The sequence below is a fragment of the Planococcus citri genome, chromosome 5 (genome assembly GCF_950023065.1).
Source record: "Planococcus citri chromosome 5, ihPlaCitr1.1, whole genome shotgun sequence".
Classification (NCBI taxonomy): domain Eukaryota; kingdom Metazoa; phylum Arthropoda; class Insecta; order Hemiptera; family Pseudococcidae; genus Planococcus; species Planococcus citri.
Genome location: NC_088681.1, coordinates 12,675,110 through 12,699,422, shown reverse-complemented (window position 1 = coordinate 12,699,422; position 24,313 = coordinate 12,675,110). Strand labels below are relative to the sequence as shown.

General features: G+C 36.2%; 1 protein-coding gene and 1 long non-coding RNA gene across 3 annotated transcripts in view; one reads left to right on the top strand and one right to left on the bottom strand.

The window, feature by feature from the left end:
* Nucleotides 1-24,313, top strand: part of LOC135849375 (uncharacterized) — a 498,164-nt gene that overhangs the window by 339,398 nt on the left and 134,453 nt on the right. The gene's annotated exons all lie outside the window — the stretch shown is intronic.
* Nucleotides 1,459-10,402, bottom strand: LOC135846908 (speckle-type POZ protein-like). 2 transcript variants are annotated; one of them, XM_065366269.1, is made up of 4 exons: nucleotides 9,183-10,402; nucleotides 8,807-8,989; nucleotides 4,504-8,427; nucleotides 1,459-4,309 (listed from the first exon to the last, which is right to left on the bottom strand). In XM_065366269.1, exons 3-4 carry the CDS (start codon nucleotides 4,558-4,560, stop codon nucleotides 2,921-2,923), a joined length of 1,446 nt encoding a protein of 481 aa, XP_065222341.1. In that variant the 5' UTR covers nucleotides 4,561-8,427; nucleotides 8,807-8,989; nucleotides 9,183-10,402; the 3' UTR covers nucleotides 1,459-2,920. The 2 variants fall into 2 exon arrangements, with proteins under 2 accessions (XP_065222341.1, XP_065222340.1); XM_065366268.1 differs by having other exon boundaries at nucleotides 4,504-8,989; nucleotides 9,183-10,398.

The following is a 24,313-nucleotide window of genomic DNA, read 5'->3' as shown; positions in this document are numbered from 1 at the left end:
AACTACACACCTCTGTGACCATATGAAAATGGACTAACACTTGAAGATGTCAACCAACTTGTCTTATTTGTTAGAACAACTTTCAGACACACACTTAAACCAAGGCTGGACAATCCTATTAGTCCACAATCAATCCTTGGTCAACACTTTGCTGATATTGAAAACCAAAATGTGGCATGTAACATAGTTGACAAGGCAATGGACCAGTTGATCACTGACGGTGAACTGGGCCATCCCTACTCTCTGATATTTTCACATCACGTATACCAACCCACAATGCAGTACCTTGTACTAAGAGGGATAAAAGAGAGATTCTACTGCCCAGTTGGGCCAGCTGCTGTGGATTGTCTACTGCCATACAGTGATTACCTTCAGATGGGCCAAATAACCCCAGCTGGGGTGGAGAAAATTCTCAAACAAGCTGAGAAGGAACTAGAAAAGAAAATCCAATACTCCAACTGGGGAAAGATAGAGACCAAATCAAATGGGATCTTCACCCTAGAGGAATTACAGGACAATCTGTTTAGACAATACCCACAGTTTGCCCTGGCCCATTGTGTCAGGAGAGATTTCAGGATGTCCAAGGGCATTGCGCTCCTATTAAAATGAGCCTTCGGCAACCAGGACATCTGAAGTCAAGGGGTGCTAAAGTTGGTGAAGTAGTTGAGCTCAAAAAAGGTGGAAATTACATACTCTATGCCATCACCAAAGAACACTACAATGATAAGCCGTCAATCAAGGATTTTGTAACGACAATGAAAGCACTTGCTGCCAAATGCAACCAACTCAAGATCAAAAAGATAGCAGTACCAAGACTGGGGTGTGGTCTGGATAAACTGGAGTGGCCAACAGTGAAACAATCCATCATCGAATGCTTCAGGGACCACCCAGTTACTGTCAGAGTATGCACCCAGAAGGAGTAACAGCTTCAATCCTGATCTATCAACCAAACATCGACCAGTAAAAGCCCTGTAAATAACCCATTAAAATGCGCTACCTCAAGCTGTAAATAACTATAGTTAGATTTTTCAAAACCTATGCATGCCCTAAATATATTCGTCTCAAAACCATAAACTTAAACTAATTTAGTGTGGGCTTCATTCTTGTATTATAATTTCTTTTCTGTATTATAATGCTGTACATATTTGCAAAGTAGAACAAGTTAACTAATCATACCTATTTTCCTACATTTTTCAGCCTATAATAATTAGCCATATCTAGTATTGTACTCTTAAGTCCAATGTGAGAGGCTGGTATGAAGCCCTTAGCAAGTGCACCGGCCTCCTCGCAAATGTCCCCTCCATATCCGAAACTCGTGTAATGCAAAGGGGAGACAAACTGTTGACCCCCCCCCCTAGGCACCAAATTCTGCTCCCTAAAATCCTTTTGCCAAGACGGGTTGGGGGACTCCGACTACCTGATGGGCCGTCTTTCCCCCCTCCCCCTCCCCCTCCTCCCCGCATCTTAGATCTAGGATTAGGGATAAATTGAGATATTACACTTTGTTTAGATTTAGTCTTAGATTTAAGATGTAAATAAATTTGTTTATTTGAAAACACCCCCAGCACCTTGTCTTGTGTGTCCGGCGAACCGAAAATAAAGAAAGAAAAAAAAACCCTCTAGTATGACATGGACACAAAATACAAGCATCGGAACGAGGTTACTTTTTACGGATTTGGTTATTGTTTGTGACTATTTCACCTTCAAAGCCCTTTAAAGTTGTCCCCCCCTCCCTCTTATTGATAGAATTCTTATCAATTTTCAACTCTCATCTTTTTGAATTGATGAGAATTTTTATTTGTTGTGTGTCTCTTAAATGATGAATTTTTGAAAGCTTTAAATTTTGTGAAAAAATCAAACATGACAATTTTTGAGGCTAAAATGAACAGCTGTTCGCACCAAAAAATAAATATGTGTTTTTATGAATTTTAATGCTTTTCTAGCTATGTACCTACTTATAAACTCAAAATCATGTTAAAGGTTTTGCATTTGTTTGATAATTCTTTAGTGTTTTTTTTTTGAAAAAGAGACAGCAGGGTGCCTAAGAGGTAGTAAAGGTAGTGAAAGTAGTGAAAAGTAGTGATTTTTTTTTATAATTTTGATTGAAATTAAAATACCTACTTATAAATGTATTTCATTTACAAATTTTCTTGTGGATGATTTGACTTTCCTATGTAGGGTGGGGAGGGAGTGGAGGGTGGAATGAAAATTTGGTTGAAAAAAAGTGACGATTGTTTTGAAAAAAATTTCGGTAAATAAATACCATAATGATTCAACTTCATTGGTAACTTTCAATTTTGTAGAGAGAGAGAGAAGGAGAGGTCAATTTGACAAATTTTATGACACTTTTCTGCAGTTTTGTCAAATCATCATTCAATTTTGAGAATTTCCGAATAATTCTTGGTATTTTTCAATTAATCTAAGCAGCCTGTGCAAGTTTTACCCAAATGAGACATTTTCTAAAATTTTGGCAGTTTTCTGATGGCTCATCAATTTTTTGATACCTATTTTCGAGTGATTTTCACAATCAATTATACAATTTATTTTTATGATAACTTACTTTATATTTTGTGAATATTCATTTCTGGCTTTTTATTGAACGTCGATGAACCACAAATTAGTACCAGATTTTAGGAGTAAATTAAACGAGAGGAGAGTCGCAGCCCATTGGCCGGATCCCCAATACATCTAATTTTAACTATAATCCACGAGCTTGCTTCTCCATAGCCTTCAAGGTCCATGTGGGTGCAGCAGCTGGATATTACTTCGATTTTTCGTATAATATATTTTTTGTTGATTTACTTGATTTCAATTTTGAAGGTTAGTCTTTGATTGAAAACGAAGAAATTTTTCAACCATATTGGGTTTGTTGATTTGAAGTGATATTTTTTGGGGAAAAAGCCAATACCCTTATTGCTTCTCAGTCCATCAAAGTCTTACTGCGCTCTTCCTCGCAAATTTGTCTCAGTCCGTCCAAACCATATTTTACTGCAGCAACGAGCAATTGGTCGGCTAGTTTACTCAAATTTTCACACTTCCCTGTGTAAATATACCGCAGCATTGCGCGTAGTACTTCTTCGTTCATGTGTGTGACATTGATTCGAATTTTTTTTAATTTTTCACTTTTTACGTATTTACGATAAAGCATGGTGGCGAGAACTGGACTACGTGCAGCTAAAATTTTGCTGTGAGCCGGATACTTACTACCATTGATTGCGAATATGACATCGGCCAGTTTCGGATTTTCCAGCATCGATTCAAAGTTTTCAGTAGAAGTGGACGTGATGAGAGTAGTCCGAGGTGCAGGTCTCGGCGTAGATGTTTTATGCAGAGAAGATATTACATGGGTGTGTGGGAAAATCCATTTCATGGTGACCGACAGTGTTAATATGTCGTTTTGTAGAACTCGATTTCTGAAAAAATCATCTTTCGTGCAGAAAGGCGACCACACTTTTTCGGAAAAGTCACCAGGTTCATCAAACGTAGTATTTGCAGAAATTAGCGCTTCTTTTTTATCATTTATCATTGAAACATTGATTTCTGCCGACTCAATCCCAACTAGATTTGGTCCAAATGAACACAAATGTCTTACTTCCAAAGCTATCGTATCCTTCACATCACCAATGTCATTAGGATAAATTTTAATCCTCCAGTAGTGACGATCATTTTTTGGCGCTTCAAAACGGGACGATTCAATCTCTCCGATGCCATTGATCTCGTGATTTGTGAAATTATGAATAGCCCAAATATATTTCACTTCGTCGATTTGCTTTTGCAAATACGTATCGCATCGCGGCAAAGTTTCAGCAGTTTTTTGTCCATAATTTTCTGAAGATAATTCCGAAAGCATTGTTATGTGAATTAACAACATTAATGTGTCGTTTTGCAGAAGTTGATTTCTAAAGAAATCATTTTTTTTGCAGAAGTCCGGCCAACCGTTTCCACTACCGGGTTTGAATTGCATAAAATTCGGACTATTTCTGGACCACAACAGTTTTTTTTCATTATTTATTATTGAAATGGCGTATTTTGCGGATTCCTTTAGATATGAATAGAAGTAAGATAGATATACTTCCACCGAAATCGCTTCGTTTTTTTTATCGGTACCATGAAGTGTAACTTTAATGAACCATTCAGCAGTAGTTCCGGGTTCACGTAACCGGGGTGATAAAATCTCGCCAGTTCCAAGTTTCTCATGATCACTGAAATTATGAATTGCCCATATATATTTTAATTCGCGTGTCCGCGTGTACGAATAGGTATCGTGTCGAGCTACGTTTTCAGAATCCATATTTAAACCGTGCCGCATCTGGAAAAAATAATTTTTTTTTTTTGAAATACCAATAACCTATATGATAGGTCTCTGTACATGATACTGAAGGAAATTTTGAGTTATGGGGTTTTTAGACCGTGCTCTTTCCGAAAATCCCAGTCTCGTTAAAATTTGGAGCAGGCAACTCGAGAAGTTCTCTTGTAAGTTTATGAATTTATGAATATAGTTACCTGACTGCTGCATTCGGAAGCGAAAAATGCCATCCAAACAACGTATAAAGGATTCATGTTAGCTTTAATAATTGTTCATGAAAGATCTAATAAGCAGTTTTCACGGAAAAATTATTTTATGATATCAAAAAAATTCAAATGCTCACTCAATTTGATTTCCAACCGATGTGAAGAAATTTTTGTTATCTACTATACCACCATAATGTAATGATTTGAATTTATGAGGTTTTGAAATACTATCGAATGTTCGTAATTGAGCGTTAACTTGCTTATTTTGGCTTGTTGCTCAACCCGGAATCTAAGTATTCGAATGAATACATCCGTTTGTTGATCTGTATAGGGGTTACCAAACTTTACTTGAGAACAAAATTCAGTGGCGCTTATTTTTCGGTCACCCGGTAGTGACTTGTACCGAGAATGTTTTTTTACTACCTACATTTCTCAGGACCAAAAAAAAAAACTGTTCAAATTGATATTCTTCGACTTGAACGAAACCAAGCTTTATTTGAGGAAGCATGTCCTAAAACTTGCATACCCGAGATTTTTTGTTTCGCATTATTGAACACACTCTTGACCGTTTATGTTGATTACCGTGAAATTCCAGGTATACTATGTTCGTGCGATTGAAAACAAAATGTTATGGGTAGGAGAGAGGGGAAGTACGCTGTGCTCCTAAAGTGCTCTCGAAAGAAAGCTTAAAGATTTAGACAAATTGCCAAAAAACTGGAAAAAATGAAGGAATTTGGGATGAAATGAAATTTGACAAAAGAAAAAAAGAAATGAGGAATGCTTTTCAACGATTTTGTAAACGACAGATTTCTGTTTGGCAAACTTTGAAACAAAAACAGGACTTATTAGGCGAGATGAAATCCCAAAATTGAAAATTTTTTTGTCGTTTTGAAAAACAAAACACTCTCAGAAATTTTTCAAAAAATTACGACCGTTTGACTATCTTATAAAAAAAACTACTTCCTGAGAATTTTGATGAAAAAACATTCCAACTTTATCAGCAACTCGTCAAAAATTCACATACTGACAATTTTGACAAAAAAAAAACGGAAGCTTTTTGACAGTTTTGGCAAAAGTTGGTCTTTTTTTGAACATTTTACCAAAATTGGATAATTGATGACAATTTTGACAAAAATAAATACTGTTTGACGATTCTAACAACAATGGACCCTTGTTGACGATTTTAACGAAAATGGACCTGCTGAAAATTGACGCTTTAGGAAATTTTCTCCTCAAAAATTAAGCCTTTTCGACAAGTTTGGCAAAAAAACGGTACTTCTGTTTGGAATAAAAAAAAGGCTTTTTAACCCTTAAACACCCAAGCAAATCCTGAGATGTTATGAAAAAATGCTTTCAATTTCCTGAATAAGATCATCAGAAGTATCACTTTTACTCACAGTTCACCGCCCAGCCCCTTGAAGCCACCTCGATAATTATGGACTTATTTATTTGATTATTGTCAAAAATTGAGGAAGCAAAAAACCCGATTGGGTCAATCTTGGAACTGAATGATATAGTTTCATTAGATGTAATGAATGAGTGAAAGCATAATTCCAATGAACACCTCACCCTTTTTGGGGGGCAAACATTGATAAAAGTTGGTATAAAATACAGGGGCCCATGTCCCATTTTTAGGTGAACATATTGATGGTTGAGCTTTCACAAAATGAAATTAAGAAAGGTGTGTGCATGGTGGACCAGAGCGATTTTTTAAAAATTTGATATGCTTGTCTCTATAAAAACCCGAAAAAACAGAGCATGAATACGCAGAGTACATAATATGGGAAATATTATCAAGTAGGCTTAAAATGACAGAAACAAGAATTGGAAGGAACACAGATGCTCTTAATGGCACATAAGTTCAGATAATCTACAATCCACCCATCAAATCTGTTTATCACTCCGTGGATATTCTTTCTCGATATTTGTCACCAAATAGTTACATCCTACAAAGGTTAGCAGTACAATTGTTTTTCTGCAGAAATATCGAAATAGGTTTATCTAACACTTTGAAAAGCTTCGCACAGTCAAATTGCAGCACTCCCTGGCATTTCATAATGTTCAAGCATTCATGAAGAAGTCACTATCCCTCCTCGATCATAGATAATGTAGTTCTACATCATGATAATTGCACCAACAGAAGTCGTCGTTTACAATCATGAGATTGTGTCTAGCTTATGACTACAGGATTCAGGGGATTTGAGATTCAGTAGAAAGCTTTCAACTGTTGCTCAACCACCACTCTGAACTTTTGAATGTTTTGAGAAATTTCTGCTCAAGTTGATATTCTTTCTTGATATTTGTCAACAAATAGTTACATCCCGCAAAAGGTTAGTGGTATGATTGTCTTTCTGCAGAAGTATCGAAATAGGCTTATCTACCACTTTGAAAAGCTTTACACTGTCAAATTGCAGCTGTCTCTGGCATTTCATAATGTTGAAGCATTCATGAAGAGGTCACTATCCACCCACGATCATAGATAGTGAAGTTCTACATCATAAAATATCATGATTAGAAACAACGAATTCTGCTCAAGCAATTTTCATGATGTAGAACTTCACTATCAATGATCGTGGATGGATAGTGACCTCTTCATGAATGCTTTAACATTATGAAATGCCAGAGACAGCTGCATACATTTAGGCCGATCTTCACCATATGTAGTGCAATACTTCGCCAAATGACCCCTCCCCTGACACCTATACCACGTAGGACCTTTCACAGGTGGAACAGTAGCCGCTACCATCGCTGCTTTGATCGGAATTGGACCGGAACTAGGCTCAGCTATTTTCGTTTCAACTACTGCTTTCTGCACGATTGGCTTCTTTTCTTCGAGTATGATACTTTCGATATCTTCAACGAAAACTTCACCGGACTGTAATGCAGCTCGAATTGTAGAACATGCTTCTAAACGATCCTCAGCCAAACCATTTTTCAAATAGTGAATATGCTCAGAATTGGTGATATTTCCATCTTGAGCTCTGAGTTGATGCACGAGGGTCGATACTTCGTTAACATAATCTTCCATTGTTTCAAACTGACCTTCATGAACTTTTGACAGCCGAGTATGTAAACCAACGGAAATGCCAATATTTTTAGGAGTGTATCTAGCACATAATTTCTCCATTACCTTGTACAGACATGAAGTGGACATAACCACACCCAAAATACAGTTATCCAGCATACCAACGATTGCATCCATCGCCTTATTTTTCACACCATCGGAAAGTTTGTCTGGATCTTCTTTGGGGATTGCAGTAATACAATTCAAACTTCGTGATCGCGTCTTGACTCGGAATTCCCATTCCAAAAAATCTTTCCCATTGAAAACGTGTTGCACCGGAACTTGAGTTTGAGTACTCATCTTTACTTCAGCTTGATTACGAATTAAAACAACGAAAGCGCGAAAAACAACAAAAAATGAACTAGCAGGTCACCAGAATGTCACTGGGCCCATCACCTGTAGTGTTTGTATTTAATTTGATGAAGAAATAACGCACGAACCATTTAAAAAAATATAATTACAAAAACGCCATTACAAACGAGAGAGATGAGAGAGAACGATAATGAATAAAACTTACAACTACGGCGAATGTACAACATGTGAACGTCAGTGTTACCACCGAATGCCACACTAAAAGATCGTTTCAGCTACGAATAAACGCTAAAATTACCAGATACAAAATTGACATTACAACATAATTGCTTCCATTGATTGCGAATATGACATCTGCCAGTTTCAGATTTTCGAGCATCGATTCAAAGTTTTCAGAAATGGTGGACTCAATAGCAGTAGCCCCAGGTATGGCTCTCGGCAAAGACGTTGTATATGGATAGGATATTACGTGGGTGTGTGTGAAAATCCATTTCATGGTGAATGACAGTGTTTATGTGTTGTTTTGTAGAACTCGATTTCTGAAAAAATCATAGTTTACCATCGTCCTTGTAAGCACTAAAATTATGAATAGCCCAAGTATATTTCTCTTCGTCAATTTTTTTTTTTTGCAAGTACGTATCGCATCGCGTCAAATTTCCAGCAGTTTCTTGCGCAGATTTTTCCAAAAACAGTGTTATGTGAATGAACAACATTAACGTGTCGTTTTGCAGTAGTTGATTTCTAAAGTAATCATTTGTTTTGCAGAAGTCCGGCCAACTGTGGCTAGTTCCGCCTTGGAATTTCATAAAATTTGAACTATTTCTGGACCACAATAGTTTTTTTTCATTATCTATTATTGAAATGGCGTATTTTGCGGATACCTCTTCAGGGAAAACGTCTTTACATAGATATACTTACATCCACGGTGCGGCGATCGTTTCGTTTTATTTATCGGGGTGTAAGTTTTGTGTACCATTCAGGACGAGTTTTAGGTGCACGGAACGGGGATGATAAAATTTCGCTACTGAGTTTCTCATAATCTCTAAAATTATTCACTTCACTAATCTGCTTTTCAGAATCCATATTTAAATCGTGCGTTATCTGGAAAAAAAAATAAAATATTTTTAGAAATATAATTTATAGGATAAATCTCTGGACATCATAATAAGGGAAATTTCGGGTTATGTGGTTTTTAGATCAAGCTCGGTTCAAAAATCGGTGTCTTGTTCAAATTGGAGAAGGGCATTTCGAGAGGTTCTCTTGTGTAAGTTGATGAATTTATGAAAATAGTTACCTGACTGCTGCAATAGGAAGCGAAAAATACCATCAAAATAATATAGAAAGGATTCATATTAGCTTTTAATAATTACAAGGGTTCAAAAAATTTATTTTATAACATCAAAAAAATTCAAATGCTCGCGAAAGCTTATTGCGTTCTACACACGGTTCCTAAATATAAAAACTAAACGCTCAAATTCTTTTCTAACGGATGAAAATATGTTTTTTTTATCTATTGTACTTATCTGATGAATTTAGTTATGAAGTTTTGAAGTGATATCGAATGTTCGTAATTAAGCATCAACTCGCTGATTTTGGCTTGTTGCTCAACTCGGAATCTATTCGAATTAACATACCAGTTTGGTGATCTGATGGGTTACCAAACTTTTCTTGAGAAAAAATTCAGTGGCTCTTATTTTGCGGTAACCCGTTGGTGACTTTTATACTTTTAGGAAGTTCTTTTTGTGAAAAAAAACTGGCACTATTCAATTTGAACGAAAGCAGGCTACATTTGGAGCAGAATGCTCCAAAACCTCCATAGCCAAGATTTTAGATGCTTATAAAATCATTTTTGGATTTTTCGTAAATTTTTGAAAAATGAGAAAATTGAAAACAAAACTGTTTTAATAACAATTTTTTGAATGTTTCGTAGTGAAATAACTCAGTTTAAATAATAACGTACTTCTTCTCACCTCCTACCCTCTCCCCCTCCCCTATAATTTTCTGACAACTCTCAGTCAGCTGAATGTGAAATCTTTGACTAGTCTTCAATTTTGTTCAGACATTGCATGTTGCCCTGGAAGAAGTAAAAAGGAACTTGAACATCTCTAATTTTGATTGGCGCTTATATGTATCTCGAAAATGCGGAAAAATTTGCCATAAAAATTTAAAAAAATGAATGAATTTAGGGGGGCGAAAATAAACTTAAACAAAAAAATAAGTTTTTAAGCAATTTTGTGAACAACAGGATTTTTGTTTTGCAAACTTTGAAACAAAAAGTGGACTTTGTTGACAAGCAAGTTGAAAATTAATACTTTTTAGTCGTTTTGGCCAAAAAAGCACTCTTAGCAATTTTGGCAAAAATGAAAACCGTTTTGTTATTACGTTCCGTTCTGAGAATTTTGATGAAAAAACAATTAAAACTTATCAACTCGACAAAAATAACTCAATTGATAATTTTGACAGAAAAAATATTAATTTTTTGACAATTTTTTAGCCAAAGTAATGTAACCAACATGACGATATGAAAAGTAAAAATCGTCATTAAACAAAATCATTTATAAAGAAAACATGAAAAGTACATGAAACAAATAGATATTATATGAATTTCGCGAATTCGCGTACATAAAAAAAATTATAAGAAAAAGTACATTGACAAACCAACGAATTGAAAAGGAATGGAAAAAAAGACGAAATTTTAGCGAGTACATAAACAAAAATCAAAAAACCGAGCGCGGCCAAATATTATTTAAAAAGTTCACAAATGCCTCGAAAAATTGGAAAATTTATCGGATAAGTTTGGAATCCCAATTTTGGCCGTTGCATATGCCCCCTGGCTGATTCAAATTTCTCAAAGCAAGCTTAGAGAAAATTGAATTGGCCATAGATGAAAATAACAAAATTGTGAAATAACAATAACAATAAAAAATTAATTAATCATTAAATCACATTTGAATTACACAAATTATGAATACAGAAAAAATATAAAACAATATTATGAAAACGAAAACGGGATAAACATTTGACAAAACTGCATAATAGATAAGATAAAGTAAAGAGAAAAAACAACAGAAACAAAGACATTACGAGGAAAATTGGAAAAAGGAAAGGGAAAAGAGAGTGACACCAACGTGAGACTCGCATAGATGGAAAACAGCGAGCCTACACCATGGTCTGCCACCTTCTCTGGAATGATAAGGCTTGGACAAAAGTCCCTCACCCCATTCCAGAGAGTAGGAAAGGAAAACAAAGGAAAAACAAAAAGATTAATAGGAAAAACTAGGAAGAAAAACAGGAAAGTTAGAAAATTGGATCAGAAAGATGTGCATAGAAATGCCACTAAATTAGAAAAAATTAATCATTTTCATTTCGAGAATAAAAATTAATTGATCAGAAAAATCAATAACTTCGAGCAGTTTGAGCGAATAAATTTTCAGAGGAAAGCGAACCATAAAGATCTAAAAAACATTTTTTCCTTTTGCGTTTCAGGGAAATCAAAATAAATTTCAAAATCGATTGATCATCAAACATTTTATTATATCCACAAAAATTATCATCCTGCAAAGGTTTTACAAAAGATACAGACTTGCCCCCTGCATGAGAAAATGCAGTAAAATAAGAGAGATCGGTTTTATCAAAAATCATTTTTAAATGACGTTTTGTTATACTGATGATTATAAATTTTGTATCAAAATTATTGACAAGTTTGAAAAAAGGATTTATAAGTTTGATTTCAACTTCAAGATCTTCAGACACGTTGGATTCGTGAGAGTTCTCACTTATAGTTACATCTAAAACTAGTTTATCATGAACTTTTGGAATTTGCGATCCTAAATTTATCAAGTTTGAAGTTTGTGGTCTAGTAACACTATTTGAAGACGACTCAAACATGATTGGCTCAAAAAATATTTCATTTTCTAGTTTTAACAAATCAAACTCAGAAGAACTTGGACTGAAAACATAGTTTTCCGAATCACAACAAACTTGAGATAAAATTGAGGGTTCAGATACCTCAACTATGTTAATATTTTCAATCTCCGAAAAATTCTCAACTGAATGAGCCTTTTCAGATATTTTGATCTCACGAGTTTCAAACTCTGGTGAAAAATCAGGACAAAAATTATTTGAGTTTTCTGCTTTGGGAAAATCATCAATGATTTTAAATTCAGTTTTCAAAGAATTATGAGTGAAATCACGTGCGTGATTTTTGTCTGAGTTCAAAATTTCAAGTTGGAAATTATTTGTATTTTCGTTCACAAGTTCCAAAGATTTGCTCGAAACTTTTGCCTCACAAAAATCATCCATAAAAGACATATCGATAATTACGTGATCTGGTTTTTTGTGAAAATTAGAAAATCTCGGACCTACATGGCTTAAATCAAGATAATTTCCATAAGTTTGTTCGTAAACTTGAGAAACAGGTACAATTTTTGGCTCAATAAAATCAATAATTTCCTTATTTTCGGAAAGACATCTTTTTGTATCACTGAAATTGAGATAATTTCCATAACTCTGTTCATAAATTTGAATTGAGCTTGTAGAATCATAATTATCGGTTGCATTATTCGAGGACAAATTAACATTACCTTTAAATGTTTCTATGAAATTTGACACGGGTATTTGATGTAAACATTGAGAGAAAGACTCACCATAATTTTTTTCATTATTTTGAGATAATAAACCAGACGAAAAAGACGTCTTTTTACCTTCTAATAAATCTAGGTGATTATGGAGTCTAACCAGAGTTTTAGTTAATGTAAGGAGACAATTGAACAACTTGGGATTATTTGAGAATTCCTCCATGTCTTTCTTTGATCAATCAATTTTCAAAAAAAAATATAGCATAAGATAGGTAAGGTAATTGATTACGTAATATCGTGGGTTATAAGTATGTGAAAATAAATCGACGATTTATCAAATAAAACATCGCAAATAAATAAAAATTACAAAAACATATTTTTTTCAAAATATAAATACCACGTATACTTGAGTACCAAACGAGAACTATGATGTGATGACGTGAGTGGTGATGAGCTGAACAAAATAAACGAAAACAGCGAAGTATTATTACCAATCAATTGACACAAGTGCTGGTGGTTCAGGCTGAGAAAAAACGACATCAATAATTGCAGAAAATCGAACGAATTTGGCAAATTATGCAGACTCATGTGACAGAAATCGGAGGTAGTGACGTAACATCAAGGTCGACGCACTCTCAGCATATTCAAACTCCGCGGAGAAAACGTAGTCGTAGATACGTAGACGATATACAGATGTTTGGATCTTGGTTTAGAATTTCAACCAAATGACTTTTTTGATCGAACATTTTTTTTTAAAAACAGTTAAAAACAAAATAACTATGTAAAATGAAATAACGAACCGTTTCGTTTCTATCCCGGACGGGCCCCCATTTATGTAACCAACATGACGATATGAAAAGTAAAAATCGTCATTAAACAAAATCATTTATAAAGAAAACATGAAAAGTACATGAAACAAATAGATATTATATGAATTTCGCGAATTCGCGTACATAAAAAAAATTATAAGAAAAAGTACATTGACAAACCAACGAATTGAAAAGGAATGGAAAAAAAGACGAAATTTTAGCGAGTACATAAACAAAAATCAAAAAACCGAGCGCGGCCAAATATTATTTAAAAAGTTCACAAATGCCTCGAAAAATTGGAAAATTTATCGGATAAGTTTGGAATCCCAATTTTGGCCGTTGCAGTAAAATTTTTTGGGCTATGGCAAGAACGGGATTTTTTACAATGTTGGCAAAAATTGACGTTTCTTGACAATTTTACTAAAAATGGATACTTTTTGACAATGGTCCGCTTCTTGATTATTTTTCCCAAAATTGACACTTTTTGGCAGTCACCCCCCCCCCTCTTCCCCAAAAAAATCTACTCTTTTTGACAACATTTCCAAGACGGGCACTTTTTGACTTGGACAAATCTGGCAAAAAATAACCATAACCTTATTCCCAAGTTTGGCACAATACAGGGTGGTCATTCCACGTCAATTGGACCAAGGATTTTTTTGAAATTTTTCCTGTGGAAAGACCTTCCGAAGGGATGACCAATGGCGCAAATCGCAGCCCTCTAGCCCATTTTTAAAGGCAGCCAGGGGGTGTCAAAGTTTTCAGTGAACCTAAAATGTCATCCATTTCAGCAGTGGATTACTCGATAACCGCGATACCTACAAAAATGGAACATTTTCCCGAATTGATTCGTATAAAGAAGTGACTCGTTCGTGAACAAACCGATTCATTTACTCGATTTTTGGTGAATCATTCACGAACAAATTCAATAATTTTTAGTGAATCATTCGCGAACGAATTGATTCGTATAAGTGACTCGTTCGCGAACGAATCGATTCATTTACTTGATTTTTAGTGGATCATTCACGAACGAATTGAATAATTTTTGGTGAAACATTCGCAAATGAATTGAATTGAAGAATTGATCAATTCGTTCGCGAATGATTCCTTCTAAAAATTAATCAATTCCTTCATGAATGATTCACTTAATTGTGACTGTTATAATGTTATGATTTTTGACAAGTTTTGTGACCTTTTGAATGGCTTTTGACAAAAATCATGATTTTTTAACGCCTTTAGATGAGGAGGTTGGTTACAAAGTTAGACAAACGCCACTTCTACAAAAATCGAGTTAGATATAGATTCTTATAGGATTTTTAACGCTCTTTTCATTGCCGAGGTCTGTTATTTTCAATATAGTAAGTACGTAAAAGGTCAAAAAACGCGATCAAAGTTGCGCCTTAGTTTCAAACACAGACATGTGCAAATTGTCTTAGTTTCAAAAACAGACATATCCTGGATATGTGTGTTTTTGAAACTAAGATGATAGGATATGTCTCATTTTGAAACTAAGAATAATGTTCACATACATGCTAGCAAAATACTGGTACCTTTGCGTTAGCATAGTGTGCTAGCAAAAGTGGAGAAGGAGGTCCCAGATGTGCCCTACTGATTAGTATCAAAAATTGGTCATAGACCTGCTATGCTAGCATGGTGCTAGCAACACTCTAGCTTGAGATGCTAGAGTCAGCTGTGTGCACTGAACAATGCACTTCTTACTTTTAACCACATAAGAAACCATTTTAGCTTATATGCAAGTTGACTACATACTTCATCTAAGAGAAGTAAAGTATACCACAAGACAAGGCAATGCTAGCAAAGCGCTAGCATCACGCTAGTGTTGGGATGGGAAAAATGCAGGTAATGTGTGATACATAAAATAAAACCAATTTTAAATGTAGATATATAGAGGAATCGACAAAAAATGAAAATTTCGGCAACATAAAAAAGTTCAAACATTTAAGTATACCCATGGAAAAAACTGTGTCAACAAAAAATTATTTTTACTATTTTTAATGATTTTTTGAAAAAAAAAATTGAAAAATTGATCATTTCAAGAAGTTGCTGGTAATATGGTCGTACTAGTAAAAATTACAAAAAAATGAATTTCAAAAGGAAAAATGTATTTTTTTTTAGTATTTACTTAACACATGTCACACACAATAAACAAGTTTTTTTTTTAAATGATTTTTTGATGTATTTTTTTTAACACTATTGAAAATTCACCGAAAAGTTGCAGGTAATATGGGGTACTTGAAAAAATGAAATTAAAGAAAAAAACAAACAAGAAAAACAATTTTCATCCACCATTTTTACAAATGTCAGTCATTTGGACTTTTTTCAGACTTTTTTGGTCTAGAAAAATGTCAAAAATCTACAAAATAAAAAAAAAACAACAAAGTTTTCCATATTACCAGTAGGTATGTGAAAATTTCAACATCAAAAATATTCTTTTGTTTCTTTATAAAAAAACGACTCACTTAAAAAGTGAATTATGAAAAAGACAGCAAAATCATTGTTCATTGTGGCAAGTACTTGAAATTGCAGAAAAAGGTGAAATAGTGTCAGCAGAATGTGAATAAAATGCTAGGGCATGTGTGCTAGCATGAACCTAGCGCACTTATGTGGGACAGATGCTATGATGCTAACATTTGAATGCTAGCATAAACCTAGCATATTAATACGAATAAAATGCTATCTAAAAGTGAAATTATGCCAGCAAAATGCGAGTAAAATGCTAGCATGTGTGTGCTAGTGTGATGCTAGCATGTAAATGCGAGTAAAATGCCAGCATGTGTGTGCTAGTGTGATGCTAGCATGTAGATGCGAGTGAAATGCTATCTAAAGGTGAAATATTGCCAGCGAAATGCGAGTGAGACGCTAGGGTGTATGTGCCAGCATGAACCTAGCATTCGGATGCGAATAAAATGCTAACATTTGAATGCTAGCATGAACCTAGCATACTGATGCGAGTAAAATGCTATCTAAAAGTGAAATATTGCTAGCAAAATGCGAGTAAAATGCTAGCATGTGTGTGCTAGCATGAACCTAGCATACTTATGCCAGAAAAATGCTAACATTTGTATGCTAGCATGAACCTAGCATACTGATGCGAGTAAAATGCTATCTAAAAGTGAAATAGTGCTAGCAAAATGCGAGTAAAATGCTAGCATGTGTGTGCTAGTGTGATGCCCGGATGTAATGCCAGTAAAATGCTATCCCAGAATGGTATTGTGCCAGCAAGATGCTAGCATCATGCTAGCACATGTGTGCTAGCTCACCTCATGCTAGCATAACACCAGTGGAATGCGACTGATGCTAATGATATGCCAGCATTGCTAGCATAATGCTAGAAAAATTGTCAACAGGGCACTGTTTAAAACCAGTGTTTGTGACAGACACTGTTTAAAACCAGTGTTTGTGACAGACACTGTATAAAACCAGTGGCTGTGACAGACACTGCTAAAAACCAGTGTTTGTGACAGACACTGCTAAAAACCAGTATTTGTGACATACACTGTTTAAAACCAGTATTTGTTACAGACACTGTTTGAAACCAGTGTTTGTGACAGACACTGTATAAAACCAGTGGCTGTGACAGACACTGCTAAAAACCAGTGTTTGTGACAGACACTGCTAAAAACCAGTGTTTGTGACAGACACTGCTAAAAACCAGTGTTTGTGACAGACACTGTTTAAAATCAGTGTTTGTGACAGATACTGTTGAAAAGTGGTGGTGGAGACAGACACTGCTTAAAACCAGTAGTAGTGACAGACACTGTTTAAAAACAGTATTTGTTACAGACACTTTTTAAAGCAGTGGTTGTGACAGACACTGCTTAAAACCAGTGGTAGTGATAGACACTGCTAAAAACCAGTGTTAGTGACAGACACTGCTAAAAACCAGTGTTAGTGACAGACACTGTTTAAAACCAGTGTTTGTGACAGACACTGTTTAAAACCAGTATTTGTTACAGACACTGTTTAAAACCAGTATTTGTTACAGACACTGTTTAAAGCAGTGGTTGTGACAGACACTAATTAAAACCAGTGGTAGTGACAGACACTGCTAAAAACCAGTGTTAGTGACAGACACTGTTTAAAACGAGTGGTAGTGACAGACACTGTTAAAAACCAGTATTTGTTACAGACACTGTTTAAAACCAGTGTTTGTGACAGACACTGTTTAAAACCAGTATTTGTTACAGACACTGTTTAAAACCAGTGTTTGTGACAGACACTGTTTAAAACCAGTATTTGTTACAGACACTGTTTAAAACCAGTGTTTGTGACAGACACTGTATAAAACCAGTGGCTGTGACAGTCATTGCTAAAAACCAGTGTTTGTGACAAGACACTGCTAAAAACCAGTATTTGTGACATACACTGCTTAAAACCAGTATTTGTTACAGACACTGTTTAAAACCAGTGTTTGTGACAGACACTGTATAAAACCAGTGGCTGTGACAGACACTGCTGAAAACCAGTGTTTGTGACAGACACTGCTGAAAACCAGTGTTTGTGACAGACACTGTTTAAAATCAGTGTTTGTGACAGATACTGTTGAAAAGTGGTGGTGGAGACAGACACTGCTTAAAACCAGTGGTAGTGACAGACACTGCTAAAAACCAGTGTTAGTGACAGACACTGTTTAAAACGAGTGGTAGTGACAGACACTGTTAAAAACCAGTATTTGTTACAGACACTGTTTAAAACCAGTGTTTGTGACAGACACTGTTTTTAACCAGTATTTGTTACAGACACTGTTTAAAACCAGTGTTTGTGACAGACACTGTATAAAACCAGTGTTTGTGACAGACACTGCTAAAAACCAGTGTTTGTGACAGACACTGTTTAAAATCAGTGTTTGTGACAGATACTGTTGAAAAGTGGTGGTGGAGACAGACACTGCTTAAAACCAGTAGTAGTGACAGACACTGTTTAAAAACAGTATTTGTTACAGACACTGTTTAAAGCAGTGGTTGTGACAGACACTGCTTAAAACCAGTGTTAGTGACAGACACTGTTTAAAACGAGTGGTAGTGACAGACACTGTTAAAAACCAGTATTTGTTACAGACACTGTTTAAAACCAGTGTTTGTGACAGTGACAGACACTGTATAAAACCAGTGGCTGTGACAGAGGACAGACACTGCTAAAAACCAGTGTTTGTGACAGACACTGCTAAAAACCAGTATTTGTGACATACACTGTTTAAAACCAGTATTTGTTACAGACACTGTTTAAAACCAGTGGTCGTGACGGACACTGTTTAAAGCAATGGTTGTGACAGACACTGCTCAAAACCAGTGGTAGTGACAGACACTGCTAAAAACTGGTGTTTGTGACAGACACTGTTTAAAACCAGTGGTAGTGACAGGCACTGTTCAAAACTAGTGGTTGTGACAGACACTGTTGAAAAGTGGTGGTGGAGACAGACACTGCTTAAAACCAGTAGTAGTGACAGACACTGTTTAAAAACAGTATTTGTTACAGACACTGTTTAAAGCAGTGGTTGTGACAGACACTGCTTAAAACCAGTGGTAGTGACAGACACTGCTAAAAACCTGTGTTAGTGACAGACACTGCTAAAAACCAGTGTTAGTGACAGACACTGTTTAAAACCAGTGTTTGTGACAGATACTGTTGAAAAGTGGTGGTGGAGACAGACACTGCTTAAAACCAGTGGTAGTGACAGACACTGCTAAAAACCAGTGTTAGTGACAGACACTGTTTAAAACAAGTGGTAGTGACAGACACTGTTAAAAACCAGTATTTGTTACAGACACTGTTTAAAACCAGTGTTTGTGACAGACACTGTTTTTAACCAGTATTTGTTACAGACACTGTTTAAAACCAGTGTTTGTGACAGACACTGTATAAAACCAGTGTTTGTGACAGACACTGCTAAAAACCAGTGTTTGTGACAGACACTGTTTAAAAGCAGTGTTTGTGACAGATACTGTTGAAAAGTGGTGGTGGAGACAGACACTGCTTAAAACCAGTAGTAGTGACAGACACTGTTTAAAAACAGTATTTGTTACAGACACTGTTTAAAGCAGTGGTTGTGACAGACACTGCTTAAAACCAGTGTTAGTGACAGACACTGTTTAAAACGAGTGGTAGTGACAGACACTGTTAAAAACCAGTATTTGTTACAGACACTGTTTAAAACCAGTGTTTGTGACAGTGACAGACACTGTATAAAACCAGTGGCTGTGACAGAGGACAGACACTGCTAAAAACCAGTGTTTGTGACAGACACTGCTAAAAACCAGTATTTGTGACATACACTGTTTAAAACCAGTATTTGTTACAGACACTGTTTAAAACCAGTGGTCGTGACGGACACTGTTTAAAGCAATGGTTGTGACAGACACTGCTCAAAACCAGTGGTAGTGACAGACACTGCTAAAAACTGGTGTTTGTGACAGACACTGTTTAAAACCAGTATTTGTTACAGACACTGTTTGAAACCAGTGTTTGTGACAGACACTGTATAAAACCAGTGGCTGTGACAGACACTGCTAAAAACCAGTGTTTGTGACAGACACTGCTAAAAACCAGTGTTTGTGACAGACACTGCTAAAAACCAGTGTTTGTGACAGACACTGTTTAAAATCAGTGTTTGTGACAGATACTGTTGAAAAGTGGTGGTGGAGACAGACACTGCTTAAAACCAGTAGTAGTGACAGACACTGTTTAAAAACAGTATTTGTTACAGACACTTTTTAAAGCAGTGGTTGTGACAGACACTGCTTAAAACCAGTGGTAGTGATAGACACTGCTAAAAACCAGTGTTAGTGACAGACACTGCTAAAAACCAGTGTTAGTGACAGACACTGTTTAAAACCAGTGTTTGTGACAGACACTGTTTAAAACCAGTATTTGTTACAGACACTGTTTAAAACCAGTATTTGTTACAGACACTGTTTAAAGCAGTGGTTGTGACAGACACTAATTAAAACCAGTGGTAGTGACAGACACTGCTAAAAACCAGTGTTAGTGACAGACACTGTTTAAAACGAGTGGTAGTGACAGACACTGTTAAAAACCAGTATTTGTTACAGACACTGTTTAAAACCAGTGTTTGTGACAGACACTGTTTAAAACCAGTATTTGTTACAGACACTGTTTAAAACCAGTGTTTGTGACAGACACTGTTTAAAACCAGTATTTGTTACAGACACTGTTTAAAACCAGTGTTTGTGACAGACACTGTATAAAACCAGTGGCTGTGACAGTCATTGCTAAAAACCAGTGTTTGTGACAAGACACTGCTAAAAACCAGTATTTGTGACATACACTGCTTAAAACCAGTATTTGTTACAGACACTGTTTAAAACCAGTGTTTGTGACAGACACTGTATAAAACCAGTGGCTGTAACAGACACTGCTGAAAACCAGTGTTTGTGACAGACACTGCTGAAAACCAGTGTTTGTGACAGACACTGTTTAAAATCAGTGTTTGTGACAGATACTGTTGAAAAGTGGTGGTGGAGACAGACACTGCTTAAAACCAGTGGTAGTGACAGACACTGCTAAAAACCAGTGTTAGTGACAGACACTGTTTAAAACGAGTGGTAGTGACAGACACTGTTAAAAACCAGTATTTGTTACAGACACTGTTTAAAACCAGTGTTTGTGACAGACACTGTTTTTAACCAGTGTTTGTGACAGACACTGTTTAAAACCAGTGTTTGTGACAGACACTGTATAAAACCAGTGTTTGTGACAGACACTGCTAAAAACCAGTGTTTGTGACAGACACTGTTTAAAATCAGTGTTTGTGACAGATACTGTTGAAAAGTGGTGGTGGAGACAGACACTGCTTAAAACCAGTAGTAGTGACAGACACTGTTTAAAAACAGTATTTGTTACAGACACTGTTTAAAGCAGTGGTTGTGACAGACACTGCTTAAAACCAGTGTTAGTGACAGACACTGTTTAAAACGAGTGGTAGTGACAGACACTGTTAAAAACCAGTATTTGTTACAGACACTGTTTAAAACCAGTGTTTGTGACAGTGACAGACACTGTATAAAACCAGTGGCTGTGACAGAGGACAGACACTGCTAAAAACCAGTGTTTGTGACAGACACTGCTAAAAACCAGTATTTGTGACATACACTGTTTAAAACCAGTATTTGTTACAGACACTGTTTAAAACCAGTGTTTGTGACAGACACTGTATAAAACCAGTGGCTGTGACAGTCATTGCTAAAAACCAGTGTTTGTGACAAGACACTGCTAAAAACCAGTATTTGTGACATACACTGCTTAAAACCAGTATTTGTTACAGACACTGTTTAAAACCAGTGTTTGTGACAGACACTGTATAAAACCAGTGGCTGTGACAGACACTGCTGAAAACCAGTGTTTGTGACAGACACTGCTGAAAACCAGTGTTTGTGAGAGACACTGTTTAAAATCAGTGTTTGTGACAGATACTGTTGAAAAGTGGTGGTGGAGACAGACACTGCTTAAAACCAGTGGTAGTGACAGACACTGCTAAAAACCAGTGTTAGTGACAGACACTGTTTAAAACGAGTGGTAGTGACAGACACTGTTAAAAACCAGTATTTGTTACAGACACTGCTTAAAACCAGTGTTTGTGACAGACACTGTTTTTAACCAGTATTTGTTACAGACACTGTTTAAAACCAGTGTTTGTGACAGACACTGTATAAAACCAGTGTTTGTGACAGACACTGCTAAAAACCAGTGTTTGTGACAGACACTGTTTAAAATCAGTGTTTGTGACAGATACTGTTGAAAAGTGGTGGTGGAGACAGACACTGCTTAAAACCAGTAGTAGTGACAGACACTGTTTAAAAACAGTATTTGTTACAGACACTGTTTAAAGCAGTGGTTGTGACAGACACTGCTTAAAACCAGTGTTAGTGACAGACACTGTTTAAAACGAGTGGTAGTGACAGACACTGTTAAAAACCAGTATTTGTTACAGACACTGTTTAAAACCAGTGTTTGTGACAGTGACAGACACTGTATAAAACCAGTGGCTGTGACAGAGGACAGACACTGCTAAAAACCAGTGTTTGTGACAGACACTGCTAAAAACCAGTATTTGTGACATACACTGTTTAAAACCAGTATTTGTTACAGACACTGTTTAAAACCAGTGGTCGTGACGGACACTGTTTAAAGCAATGGTTGTGACAGACACTGCTCAAAACCAGTGGTAGTGACAGACACTGCTAAAAACTGGTGTTTGTGACAGACACTGTTTAAAACCAGTGGTAGTGACAGGCACTGTTCAAAACTAGTGGTTGTGACAGACACTGTTGAAAAGTGGTGGTGGAGACAGACACTGCTTAAAACCAGTAGTAGTGACAGACACTGTTTAAAAACAGTATTTGTTACAGACACTGTTTAAAGCAGTGGTTGTGACAGACACTGCTTAAAACCAGTGGTAGTGACAGACACTGCTAAAAACCTGTGTTAGTGACAGACACTGCTAAAAACCAGTGTTAGTGACAGACACTGTTTAAAACCAGTGTTTGTGACAGATACTGTTGAAAAGTGGTGGTGGAGACAGACACTGCTTAAAACCAGTGGTAGTGACAGACACTGCTAAAAACCAGTGTTAGTGACAGACACTGTTTAAAACAAGTGGTAGTGACAGACACTGTTAAAAACCAGTATTTGTTACAGACACTGTTTAAAACCAGTGTTTGTGACAGACACTGTTTTTAACCAGTATTTGTTACAGACACTGTTTAAAACCAGTGTTTGTGACAGACACTGTATAAAACCAGTGTTTGTGACAGACACTGCTAAAAACCAGTGTTTGTGACAGACACTGTTTAAAAGCAGTGTTTGTGACAGATACTGTTGAAAAGTGGTGGTGGAGACAGACACTGCTTAAAACCAGTAGTAGTGACAGACACTGTTTAAAAACAGTATTTGTTACAGACACTGTTTAAAGCAGTGGTTGTGACAGACACTGCTTAAAACCAGTGTTAGTGACAGACACTGTTTAAAACGAGTGGTAGTGACAGACACTGTTAAAAACCAGTATTTGTTACAGACACTGTTTAAAACCAGTGTTTGTGACAGTGACAGACACTGTATAAAACCAGTGGCTGTGACAGAGGACAGACACTGCTAAAAACCAGTGTTTGTGACAGACACTGCTAAAAACCAGTATTTGTGACATACACTGTTTAAAACCAGTATTTGTTACAGACACTGTTTAAAACCAGTGGTCGTGACGGACACTGTTTAAAGCAATGGTTGTGACAGACACTGCTCAAAACCAGTGGTAGTGACAGACACTGCTAAAAACTGGTGTTTGTGACAGACACTGTTTAAAACCAGTATTTGTTACAGACACTGTTTGAAACCAGTGTTTGTGACAGACACTGTATAAAACCAGTGGCTGTGACAGACACTGCTAAAAACCAGTGTTTGTGACAGACACTGCTAAAAACCAGTGTTTGTGACAGACACTGCTAAAAACCAGTGTTTGTGACAGACACTGTTTAAAATCAGTGTTTGTGACAGATACTGTTGAAAAGTGGTGGTGGAGACAGACACTGCTTAAAACCAGTAGTAGTGACAGACACTGTTTAAAAACAGTATTTGTTACAGACACTTTTTAAAGCAGTGGTTGTGACAGACACTGCTTAAAACCAGTGGTAGTGATAGACACTGCTAAAAACCAGTGTTAGTGACAGACACTGCTAAAAACCAGTGTTAGTGACAGACACTGTTTAAAACCAGTGTTTGTGACAGACACTGTTTAAAACCAGTATTTGTTACAGACACTGTTTAAAACCAGTATTTGTTACAGACACTGTTTAAAGCAGTGGTTGTGACAGACACTAATTAAAACCAGTGGTAGTGACAGACACTGCTAAAAACCAGTGTTAGTGACAGACACTGTTTAAAACGAGTGGTAGTGACAGACACTGTTAAAAACCAGTATTTGTTACAGACACTGTTTAAAACCAGTGTTTGTGACAGACACTGTTTAAAACCAGTATTTGTTACAGACACTGTTTAAAACCAGTGTTTGT